At 41.6% G+C, this 13,122-nt stretch overlaps 1 protein-coding gene across 1 annotated transcript in view; it reads left to right on the top strand.

Moving 5' to 3' along the window:
- THADA (THADA armadillo repeat containing) overlaps nt 1-13,122 on the top strand; it is a 649,870-nt gene that overhangs the window by 550,101 nt on the left and 86,647 nt on the right. The window contains 2 exon segments of the mRNA XM_030195792.1: nt 5,761-5,833; nt 9,139-9,292. Coding sequence (XP_030051652.1) covers nt 5,761-5,833; nt 9,139-9,292 — 227 coding nt within the window.

Here is a 13,122-nt window from a genome sequence, read left to right as displayed (position 1 = left end):
ACCACCAGCTACATGCGTTCTTGCCACTTAAGACTAGGCAGCTCCATATAGAATTGCCCCCTTAGACTCAGTACATTGCAGCACTGCAGGGAACATCTTAAAATCACATGACATTTTCACGTTGTTGAAATTACTGTGTGATCCCTCACGATAATACTGCTGCAGGAATGTTAAAGGACAAAACCACATTTTCCTCTAATTTGGACTCATCATAGTCATTCATAATCACCCATCTCCTGCAGTAGCTTAGTGGTAAATTCTGCTTCACAAATTAAAAAAGAAACTTTTACACACAGTTTTCAAGTTTCTGCAGATCATTTGCATAATTTACTTTTAAAGGCAGTTCTATAATCTAGGTACTTACGTTTATAGAAACATAGAAAAATGTAGGCAGATAAAGACCATATGGCCTATCCAGTCTGCCCATCCGTGCTATCTACTTTCCCTATCACTCCCTTAGAGATCCTATGTACTTGTTCCAAGCTCTCTTGAATTCAGATACTGTTTTTGTCTCCACCACTTCCATCGGGAGGCCTTTCCATGAATTCAACACTCTTTCCCTGAAGAAGTATTTCCTCAAGTTACTTCTGAGTATATCCCCTTTCACCTTCACCCTATTCCCCCTTAATCCCAAGCTTCCTTTCCTTGCCACGAAGGTATTTAAACATCCCTATCATATCTCCCCTCTCCCGCCTTTCTGCCAAAATATACATATTACTACTACTACTACTACTATTTAGCATTTCTATAGCGCTACAAGGCATACGCCGTGCTGCACAAACATATATTGAGATTTGATGTCTGTCCCCATATGCTTTATGTCGAAGACCACTTCCTCTACATACATAAATGCCTAGAATACTAGCACTTACATGCCTATATGTGCATATACCTGCCAAAGTGCCAGAGGGGCTCCGAAGCACTATTCTGCAAACACCTGCGTAACTTACATAGCATATTTGCAAAGGCGCATGTACATGGAGGCAACATGGTCGGTCTCCCCCTTACATATGTAACTTACAGAATACTACACATCATAGTTTTGTTATATGAATTCTGAAAATCTTAGGGTTTACAATTGATCCGTTTTTATCCTTAGAAAGTCAAGTCTCGAGTGTTGTCTCTAGTTCCTTCCATATGCTTTGGAAACTAAAGAGATTGCGATCATTTTTCACAAAGACCAGTCTTCCGTACCTTAACCCAATCTCTTGTTTTAACAAAAATTGACTATTGTAATTCCATCTATGCTGGAATTAAATGTGGCCTTCTTAAAAAAAAACTACAAACTGTTCAAAACACAGCTTCCTGTCTAATTTGTAAATTACCACACTTTGCTAAAGCTATCCCATTCCTTCATAATCTACACTGGTTACCTATAAAGAGCAGAATTTCATTCAAACTATGTGCATTGGTCCATCAAGTTTTATTTGGTATGTCACTGTCCTATATAAATGAACTCATTGATTTACCTCCACACAATGCTTCTGTGTCATCCAGAGAATATCTCATTTTATTTATTTATTTTTATTTATTTAGTTACATTTGTACCCCATGCTTTCCCACTCATGACAGGCTCAATGCGGCTTACATGGGGCAATGGAGGGTTAAGTGACTTGCCCAGAGTCACAAGGAGCTGCCTGTGCCTGAAGTGGGAATCGAACTCAGTTCCTCAGTTCCCCAGAACCAAAGTCCACCACCCTAACCACTAGGCCACTCCTCCACTGTTGCTACTATTCCAAAAATAAAATAGATACTATTGGAGATGCTACATGGAATGTTGCTATTCCACTAGCAACATTCCATGTAGAAGTCGGCCCTTGCAGATCACCAATGTGGCCGCACAGGCTTCTGCTTCTGTGAGTCAGGACGTCAGACTCACAGAAATAGAAGCCTGCGCAGCCTTCTACATGGAATGTTGCTAGTGGAATAGCAACATTCCATGTAGAATGTCCAATAGTAGCAACATTCCATGTAGAATGTCCAATAGTATCTATTTTATTTTTGTTACATTTGTACCCCGCGCTTTCCCACTCATGGCAGGCTCAATGCGGCTTACATGGGGCAATGGAGGGTTAAGTGACTTGCCCAGAGTCACAAGGAGCTGCCTGTGCCTGAAGTGGGAATCCAACTCAGTTCCTCAGGACCAAAGTCCACCACCCTAACCACTAGGCCACGCCTCCACATTTTCCTAGTTCCAGAGCTATATCTTACAAAACAATCCACAATGCTAACTTTTCTTATCAATGCACCAAAATCTGGAATTCTCTTCCTACACAAATTAGATATACTAGTGATTATGGGTTATTTCGTAATTTATTGAAAATGTACTTTTTTTTAGCTCAATCTTCAGCAATGTTAAAATTCAGTGCTGAATATTATTTAGTTCCTTATATTTCACTTCTTCCTGACGCCCCACTGAATTTGCCCCATCACTTCTTATATATTATTTTTATGATGTATTCTTTAAATGTAACTTTAATTTAACTTATTTCTTTTCCTTTATGTTTATATTGTAAAACACATTGGACCTGAGTTTCACTTGGGCTAATGTGGGATAGAAATGCCATAAATAAATTCTTGGGATCCAAGATTAGAATTTTTCCTGATTTATCGAGGAATGCCCAGAAGAGATGCCAAGACCTTTTGGCCCTCTGCCCTCAGGGACAAGCTTTCTGTTACACACATTTTCCCCAGGATTCTATATAGCGTGACTTAAGTTGTGCATGCAAACCTGGATTTGTGCGTGCAACTTAACAAGCCAATCAGCACTGATAATTGCCAATTAACAAGCAATTATTGACACTAATTGGCATTAATTAGAATTTACATGCAGAACTGTCTAAGCATATTCTAGAATGTGATGCGCGTAAATCACATAGGTGAAAAAGGGCATGGAATGGGTGGGTTGTGAGCATTTCTAAGATTATGCGCACGGTTCTAGAATATACCCGTACTGCGTAACTGACCGTGAATACATTTTGTGGCATGGATAGGCACTCAGCATATTCTATAAACTTTACAAAAATGTAGGCTTATTCTATAAAGAACTCCTAAATTTAGGTGTACTTTATGAATATGTCTAGGCATATTTCGTTTTGGCATCGATGTTTTAGGCCTCATATATAGAATCTAGTCCTTTGTGTGCAGGGTCTGTTTGCACACTATTTGGTTACTGCTTTGAGGAGCTAAGTTTTTGCATTAGGCTCCAACGTAAACTTATGCATCGACCCCTATGTGCTGAATGTGTAATTTGACTTTCAACATCCATTCAGCACATGATCAGTAACCAAGATGGCATAAAATATAACACAGATAAAACCCAACCTAATGATTAGTACAGTGGGCTGAGAACCAGGGGAACTGGGTTCCATTCCCATCGTAACTCCTCACATGTACAAAAACTTAGCTTGTGAGCCCACTAGGAACAGAGAAAGTACCTGTATATAATATGTAAAGCACTTTGGTTGTACCATAGGAAGCTGGTATATCAAATCCATGACATAAGTATTGCCACACTGGGACAGACCAAGGGTCCATCAAGCCCAGCATCCTGTTTCCAACAGTGGCCAATCCAGGTCACAAATACCTGGCAAGATCCCAGAAAAGCTCAATACATTTTATGATGCTTATTTCAGAAATAAGCCGTGGATTTTCCCAAGTCCATTTAGTACCGGTTTATAGACTTGTCCTGTAGGAAACCGTCTAACCCCTTTTTAAACTCTGCCAAGCTAACCGCCTTCACCACATTCTCTGGCAATGAATTCCAGAGTTTAATTACGCGTTGGGTGAAGAAATATTTTCTCCGATTTGTTTTAAATTTACTACACTGTAGTTTCATCGCATGCCCCCTAGTCCTAGTATTTTTGGAAAGAGTAAACAACCAATTCACATCTACCTTTTCCACTCCACTCATTATTTTATAGACTTCTATCATATCTCCACTCAGAAGTCTCTTCTCCAAGCTGAAGAGCCCTAGATGCTTCAGCCTTTCCTCATAGGGAAGTCGTCCCATCCCCTTTATCATTTTCGTCACCCTTCTCTGTACCTTTTCTAATTCCATTATATCTTTTTTGAGATGCGGTGACCAGATTTGACCCTTACTTATGTTCCGGAAATTTGCCAAATTAGGTCTGACGTGGATCACTGAAGAGTTCTCTAGACATTTCTAGGATTTACAAAAACTATAGTTAATTACCAATAAGCATAATGCAGCTCAAATACCAAACAATTTCTTCATGGTTTTTGTTTTCTGCGAAGGTCATGTAATCATGTTGTGTTCTGATTTCAAAAGGTAAGACATTCCAAGTTAATGCCGCCTGATAGGCTAAAGTTTGACTAAAAGTTCTTTTGTATTTTATCCCTTAGTGTCGGTGAAGTGTACTGTCCAATGTTTTTCATGTCTTAAATATTTAGCATAGTTTGAAAATGGAGGAGTGGCCTAGTGGTTAGGGTGGTGGACTTTGGTCCTGAGGAACTGAGTTCGATTCCCACTTCAGGCACAGGCAGCTCCTTGTGACTCTGGGCAAGTCACTTAACCCTCCATTGCCCCATGTAAGCCGCATTGAGCCTGCCATGAGTGGGAAAGCGCAGGGTACAAATGTAACAAAAATAAAATAGATACTATTGGAGATTCTACATGGAATGTTGCTACTATTGGACATTCTACATGGAATGTTGCTATTCCACTAGCAACATTCCATGTAGAAGGCTGCGCAGGCTTCTGCTTCTGTGCGTCTGATGTCCTGCACGTACGTGCAGGACGTCAGACGCGCAGAAGCCTACGCGGCCACATTGGTGATCTGCAAGGGCCGACTTCTACATGGAATGTTGCTAGTGGAATAGCAACATTCCATGTAGAATCTCCAATAGTAGCAACATTCCATGTAGAATCTCAAATAGTAGCAACAGTGGAGGAGTGGCCTAGTGGTTAGGGTGGTGGACTTTGGTCCTGGGGAACTGAGGAACTGAGTTCAATTCCCACTTCAGGCACAGGCAGCTCCTTGTGACTCTGGGCAAGTCACTTAACCCTCCATTGCCCCATGTAAGCCGCATTGAGCCTGCCATGAGTGGGAAAGCGCGGGGTACAAATGTAACAAAAATAAAAATAAATAAAAACTTAAAAGGAAATTAACTTTGAAATACCTGATCAGCCAGCTTAATTTAAATGCAGCATGATATTCTACAGGTAATCAGTGTAATTTTAGTAATAATAGAGTGGCCTTATCTAACTTCTTAGTACACCATATCAGTCTAGCTGAGGTGTTTTGAAGAGTTTGTAATTTAGTGATGGTTTAATTAGTGTAGCCCATATGTAGGTTATTACAGTGTTAAGATATATGCTTCAATTAAAATTCTAAACCAATCCTGCTAAAAATGATATGGAATCTTACCAAGTTGTCTTAACTTCCAGGAGATATTTTTGATAAGTATCAACCTGATGTTCCATGGAGAGTAAAAGAGTCTAATAAAACTCCAAGTACTCTCAACATGTACATTCATAAAACATGAAATTCAGAAGACTGAATATAAAAAAAACTGTGTTTTTTCTCCTCTGAAGGCATATTCAACTGTTGAAAATTTATAAGGGTCAGGTTGGATTGCATAACAGACTAGCAGCAGGTAATGGTATACAGTATGTTCAGAGAGCAAGAGGGGATTTTAATATTTACTACCAGTAATGATTAACAGGTATTACTGATGCACATAGATGCACCAAAGCTTGTTAACATTTTCATTTTGTCTTCTCTTTCTTTTTTTCAGTGTGGAAATTCAAAGTATAGCTCTTAAGTTGTCTTCCAGATTGGTTGTCCATCTTGTTCAGAGTTGCCAAGAGGTAAGACTAATTAAGGTCATGTATTTTTTTTAAGTAACTAGTTTGCTAACAATTGATGCTGATTATTGAAAATCCTAGTTGCATAAATTCTCGCTTAAGATCACTGCATTTAAGGATATCATATTTGTTTACGATGGCAATAGATGGGAAACCAAAGTATTTGTTGGTGAAATTGGAAAGAGCTGGTGGTTGGGAGGCGGGGCTAGTGCTGGGCAGACTTATACGGTCTGTGCCGGGGCTGGTGGTTGGGAGGCGGGACTAGTGCTGGGCAGACTTATACGGTCTGTGCTGGGGCTGATGGTTGGGCGGCGGGGATAGTGCTGGGCAGACTTATACGGTCTGTGCCAGAGCTGGTGGTGGGAGGCGGGACTGGTAGTTGGGAGTCGAGGATAGTGCTGGGCAGACTTATACGGTCTGTGCCGGGGCTGGTGGTTGGGAGGCGGGACTAGTGCTGGGCAGACTTATACGGTCTGTGCCAGGGCTGGTGGTTGGGAGGCGGGACTAGTGCTGGGCAGACTTATACGGTCTGTGCCGGGGCTGGTGGTTGGGCGGCGGGGATAGTGCTGGGCAGACTTATACGGTCTGTGCCAGAGCTGGTGGTGGGAGGCGGGACTGGTAGTTGGGAGTCGAGGATAGTGCTGGACAGACTTATACGGTCTGTGCCGGGGCTGGTGGTTGGGAGGCGGGACTAGTGCTGGGCAGACTTATACGGTCTGTGCCGAGGCTGGTGGTTGGGAGGCGGGACTAGTGCTGGGCAGACTTATACGGTCTGTGCCAGAGCTGGTGGTTGGGAGGCGGGGATAGGGCTGGCCAGACTTATACGGTCTATGCACTGAAGAGGACAGTACAAATAAAAAAGTAGCACATATGAATTTATCTTCTTGGGCAGACTGGATGGACCATGCAGGTCTTTTTCTGCAGTCATCTACTATGTTTACTATGTATAATCAAGCCAGGAATTTGTGATCAACATCTGATTATATGCTGTAAGTACTATCATATAAAGTTTAGGAACAGAATGTTTTCTGTTACGACCCTACCTTGTGGAATGAGTCTACAAGGGAAATTAGGATAGAGATGGATAATCGCATGTTCCCTGAGATAGACTGAAAGAAAGGAAGGGAAGTAGATGGTGTGGCCAGTTGTAAACAGTGGGAAAAAGGTGAGATTAGGAATAAGGAGGAGTCAGAGTGTGTTTGTTAAATGTTTTTATTTTCTTTTTTTTTTATATATGCTATTTGTTACTGCTTTGGGCGGTATATGAGAGTTTTAATAAACATAACTTGCCCGTGTTTCAGTATTTCTTGCAAAATAATTCAGTGGTAAATATGGCCATATGAACGCCGACAAAGGCAGACAGTATGAATCAGTAATGGGATTGTCGAGCAGATAAATCCCAGGACCATCAACAGAGCTATTTCACCACCTGGTACCGGGAATTACATGAGGGAGTAATATGTTTGTGTGGTGGAGGAAATGGATAAAAGAATTGTTTTCTTTTCAGTATTGTCAGAGCTCTGATCATTCAGTCAAGAGCAGACATTTGCAGTGTTGAATCACAAGCATCTGATTTTCCTATAGAATGTTCTATTATGCTGCATCTGCAACTTGTTCTGTGAAACGAGATGTGCTGGATGCAACTCCTAGCCTCATATTCGACTAGTCAAGAGGCATTGTAATACAATTTATATTCATAATTCCATCTCGTAGCTAGTCAAGTTGAGGCCTGCTACCATTCGTTCTTAGTACCAGGGGCGTAGCTGCGTGGGGCCACGGTGGCCTGGGCCACCCTGCCGATGACCCTCTCGACCCCCCTCCCCCGCCGTCACCGTGGGTCCTCTTGTTTCCTGCGCAAGGTTTTGTTCTGTTTCTGACGTCCTGCACGTACAACATACAGGGCATCAGAAACAGAACAGGACATCAGAAACAGAACGAAACCTTGCACAGGAAACAAGAGGACCTCGGCTGGTGAGGATTGGGGTCCCTGGCCAGCAAAGGTAGGCGGCAGCGGCGGGGGAGGGATGGCGGCAGGAGGGGGGTCAAGAGGGTCGTCGGCAGGGGGGGGGCAGAGTTGGTGGTGGTGGTGGCGGCTACGGGGGTCGGCAATGCTGGGTTGGTCAGCGGCACCGGGGGGGGGGGGGGGGGCTAAAATGTGCCCCCTCACCTGGGCTCTGGACCCCCCTCCCGCCGAACTTTGGCTACGCCCCTGCTTAGTACCAACCCAAATAATTGTTTTATACTGTTGCATTTCATCACTGCCACATAGGCTTGAATGGCTCTTCCAGTGCCTAGCAAAACTTATAAATACAGAACCCAGTTTTCTAAAGTAAGTCAAAATTTATCTAATATGAGGAGGAAATCGCCTCAAGAACAAGCCCTTCCCAGATACTTTTACATGGGATAAAGGCTACATTTCATCATCATGGGCGTTTCAATCGAAACCAACTCCTCTTATTTTAAAGAAAGATTTTTTCTAAAAAGTTTTTTTGAAAGTAATTTTTCTAAATATTCAAAAAAGCCACTGTGCCAAAAAATACTGTGAATAACAGTCCAACTTAACTTTGGCAAACTACAGGTTTTTCTCCTTTCCCAACCGTGGTTTGACCACAGTCAAACCACGGTTGGGAAAGGTTGGGAAAGGAGAAAAACCTGTAGTTTGCCAAAGTTAAGTTGGACTGTTATTCACAGTATTTTTTGGCACAGTGGCTTTTTTGAATATTTAGAAAAATTACTTTCAAAAAAACTTTTTAGAAAAAATCTTTCTTTAAAATAAGAGGAGTTGGTTTCGATTGAAACGCCCATGATGATGAAATGTAGCCTTTATCCCATGTAAAAGTATCTGGGAAGGGCTTGTTCTTGAGGCGATTTCCTCCTCATATTAGATAAATTTTGACTTACTTTAGAAAACTGGGTTCTGTATTTATAAGTTTTGCTGAGAAGATTTGGAACCAGTATCCCTGTGTTTATACTTTTAGTTTGGATCTATATATCTTCCAGTGCCTAGCCATGTATCTGTGCTTTCAATATCATCTGTGCTAATCAAGATACATTTAGAACTAAATAGAACTGTAGGAAAGTTCTGCATTTAATACAAAGGAACAGTGATATCACACAATTACGTAAAGCATCTTTTTTTAGTGGGATCCGGGTTATTCATTTAATGCTTTATTACCATTCAGTTGATGAGTAGACTGTTTCTTTTCCAGTAAAATAATGGCCAGTTTGGTTGATCTGTTTTTAATCTTATGTAGAATGCTGACCCTGAATTATATAGTGGGTAACTCATATATATTTTGTGTTTTCAGGATTTGCAGTCACTGGACTCTGAATTGAAACAGTGGGTTTTACTAATAGCTGGTTGTTGCGGAGATGAGCTACAACCAGAACTCAGACTGGCAGCTGCAGAAGTCCTGATTAGCACCGCATCTGTGTTCCTGATCAACCAGCATCTTGTACTGAGTGAGCTCATTACAAAATGACATTAACTTTTCCAACAGTTAACTACTACTACTACTACTTAACATTTCTAGAGCGCTACTAGGGTTACGCAGCGCTGTACAGTTTAACAAAGAAGGGACAGTCCCTGCTCAAAGGAGCTTACAATCTAAATATGGAATGTTGCTAGTGGAATAGCAACATTCCATGTAGAATGTCAAATAGTAGCAACATTCCATGTAGAATCTCAAGTAATAGCAACATTCCATGTTCCACTTCACTAACCACTAGGCTGCTACCCCTCCACTACTACTACTACTACTACTTAACATTTCTAGAGCGCTACTAGGGTTACGCAGCGCTGTACAGTTTAACAAAGAAGGGACAGTCCCTGCTCAAAGGAGCTTACAATCTAAATATGGAATGTTGCTAGTGGAATAGCAACATTCCATGTAGAATGTCAAATAGTAGCAACATTCCATGTAGAATCTCAAGTAATAGCAACATTCCATGTTCCACTTCACTAACCACTAGGCTGCTACTCCTCCACTACTACTACTACTACTACTTAACATTTCTAGAGCGCTACTAGGGTTACGCAGCGCTGTACAGTTTAACAAAGAAGGGACAGTCCCTGCTCAAAGGAGCTTACAATCTAAATATGGAATGTTGCTAGTGGAATAGCAACATTCCATGTAGAATGTCAATAGTAGCAACATTCCATGTAGAATCTCAAGTAATAGCAACATTCCATGTTCCACTTCACTAACCACTAGGCTGCTACTCCTCCACTACTACTACTACTACTACTTAACATTTCTAGAGCGCTACTAGGGTTACGCAGCGCTGTACAGTTTAACAAAGAAGGGACAGTCCCTGCTCAAAGGAGCTTACAATCTAAATATGGAATGTTGCTAGTGGAATAGCAACATTCCATGTAGAATGTCAAATAGTAGCAACATTCCATGTAGAATCTCAAGTAATAGCAACATTCCATGTTCCACTTCACTAACCACTAGGCTGCTACTCCTCCACTACTACTACTACTACTACTTAACATTTCTAGAGCGCTACTAGGGTTACGCAGCGCTGTACAGTTTAACAAAGAAGGGACAGTCCCTGCTCAAAGGAGCTTACAATCTAAATATGGAATGTTGCTAGTGGAATAGCAACATTCCATGTAGAATGTCAAATAGTAGCAACATTCCATGTAGAATCTCAAGTAATAGCAACATTCCATGTTCCACTTCACTAACCACTAGGCTGCTACTCCTCCACTACTACTACTACTACTACTTAACATTTCTAGAGCGCTACTAGGGTTACGCAGCGCTGTACAGTTTAACAAAGAAGGGACAGTCCCTGCTCAAAGGAGCTTACAATCTAAATATGGAATGTTGCTAGTGGAATAGCAACATTCCATGTAGAATGTCAAATAGTAGCAACATTCCATGTAGAATCTCAAGTAATAGCAACATTCCATGTTCCACTTCACTAACCACTAGGCTGCTACTCCTCCACTACTACTACTACTACTACTTAACATTTCTAGAGCGCTACTAGGGTTACGCAGCGCTGTACAGTTTAACAAAGAAGGGACAGTCCCTGCTCAAAGGAGCTTACAATCTAAATATGGAATGTTGCTAGTGGAATAGCAACATTCCATGTAGAATGTCAAATAGTAGCAACATTCCATGTTCCACTGCACTAACCACTAGGCTGCTACTCCTCCACTACTACTACTACTACTACTTAACATTTCTAGAGCGCTACTAGGGTTACGCAGCGCTGTACAGTTTAACAAAGAAGGGACAGTCCCTGCTCAAAGGAGCTTACAATCTAAAGGACGAAATGTCAAGTGGGGGCAGTCTAGATTTCCTGAATAGAGGTATGGTGGTTAGGTGCCGAAGGCGACATTGAAGTGGTGGGCTTTGAGCAAGGATTTGAAGTTAAGGGAATTGAATTTTACTTATGTTCAGAAACTGATTCTGATGACAATAGTGCGCTTCGTTTCTGTATATATATTTGTGGTTTCTTAGGAAAACACAAGCACATACACACATATACATTGCCAGTAATCTGGATGGGCATATGAGGTCCTTTATATAAACAAGCGTCTATTGTTTATTAACTGCCGTGGGATAGACAGAGCATATGTCTGGAAAGTAAGTCCAAAAATAATTTAAAGCAGCAACCCGTTTTAACCAAAACTTATCTTCAGGCCAAATTTGTCTGAAAATTTCCCTGCATGGGAATATAATAAAAAAGAGCTTTGTTATTGCTTGGGTAACTTAGTGCCATTCCCTGTTTTGTGACTACTGCTTAGAAACCTAGAATATAGCAGTAAATAAGGATTTTAAGGCCCCCTCTAATATTTCCCAATAACTTGGCATTGATCTCATTTGAGCTCTTGTTTTACCTTAATTTCCTGATAGCCATAAGTACATAAGCACCGCCGTACCGGGAAAAGACCAAGGGTCCATCAAGCCCAGCATCCTGGGATGTGTCCAAACCCCCTTTAAATTCCGTAAGGCCAGCTGCTGTCACTACGTTCTCCGGCAACGAGCTCCAGAGTCCAATTACACGCTGAGTAAAGAAAAACTTTCTCCTATTTGTTTTAAATCTACCATATTCTAGCTTCATCTTGTGTCCCCTGGTTTTGTTGTTGTTTGAAAGTGTAAACAAACGCTTCACATCTGTCCGCTGTACTCTGCTCATTATCTTGTAGACTTCTATCATATCACCCCTCAGCCGCCTTTTCTCCAAGCTGAAGAGCCCTAACCTTCTCAGCCTTTCCTCATAGGGAAGTCGTTCCATTCCCTTTGTCATTTTTGTCGCCCTTCTCTGCACCTTCTCTAATTCCTTTATATCTTTTTTGAGATGCGGCGACCAGAATTGGACACAGTATTCTAGGTGCTGTTGCACCATGGAGCGATACAACGACATTGTAACGTCCTCGTGTTTGTTTTCCATCCCTTTCCTAATAATACTCAACATTCTGTGCGCTTTCTTAGCCGCCGCAGCACACTGAGCAGAAGTTTTTAACGTCTTATCAACGATGCCTGTTTGCAATCCTAAATTAAATCACATAGCTGTACAAATAGCATCTGAATATCGCCACCTCTTCAGAGAATTGGGTGTAAGGTCCATGCCTAGCCCTTATACTATCCGGATAGTACCGGGGTGGTCTGTAAGACATTTTAGCGACACTATCTGTATAGTACCACTGAAAATTCACACATAACAGCACTTTTCCCTATAGTAGTTGCTGGCTACAGAGATAAGTGCTTATAAATATTGGGCCTTAAGTATTTTAGCTGTCTTGGATCATGCTCTATCTTATTTACTCCATCAGGACAATCCACCATGTAGTATTGCTTAGTACAGTCTGCACAAAGACAAAGTTTCCTACTAATCTTTACTATACTGATAAACCCTCCCCCTTTCCTTGATGTGAACACCATTTACCTTATTCTGTTATCCAGTCCATCTCTAGGCAAAGTTCCAGATTTTTGGAAAGTTGCCCATGTATGTCCTAGATTAAAGGATTCAAAGATCAGTACATCACAGCTATCCTGGTACCATCCAATAGCTAATTTACCTTTGGTTTCTAAACTAGCAGAAACCTTTGTAGATGAACAACTGACAAATTTTGTGCCTCAGATAAATATACTACCTCCACATCAAACAGGTTTCTGCTGTCATCATAACACAGAGACTGCATTATTAGGTACTAGTAAAAAAGGCCAGTTTCTGAAGGCAAGGAAACGGGCCCTAGGCAGGCAATTTCTCCCCCCTCCCCCCGCGCTACGGCCCCCTCGACCCCCCCCCCCCCCGCGGCGCCGCCGTTCTGG

The sequence above is a fragment of the Microcaecilia unicolor genome, chromosome 3, assembly GCF_901765095.1.
Source record: "Microcaecilia unicolor chromosome 3, aMicUni1.1, whole genome shotgun sequence".
Lineage (NCBI taxonomy): Eukaryota > Metazoa > Chordata > Amphibia > Gymnophiona > Siphonopidae > Microcaecilia > Microcaecilia unicolor.
This window is presented reverse-complemented; position numbering and strand designations above follow the sequence as displayed.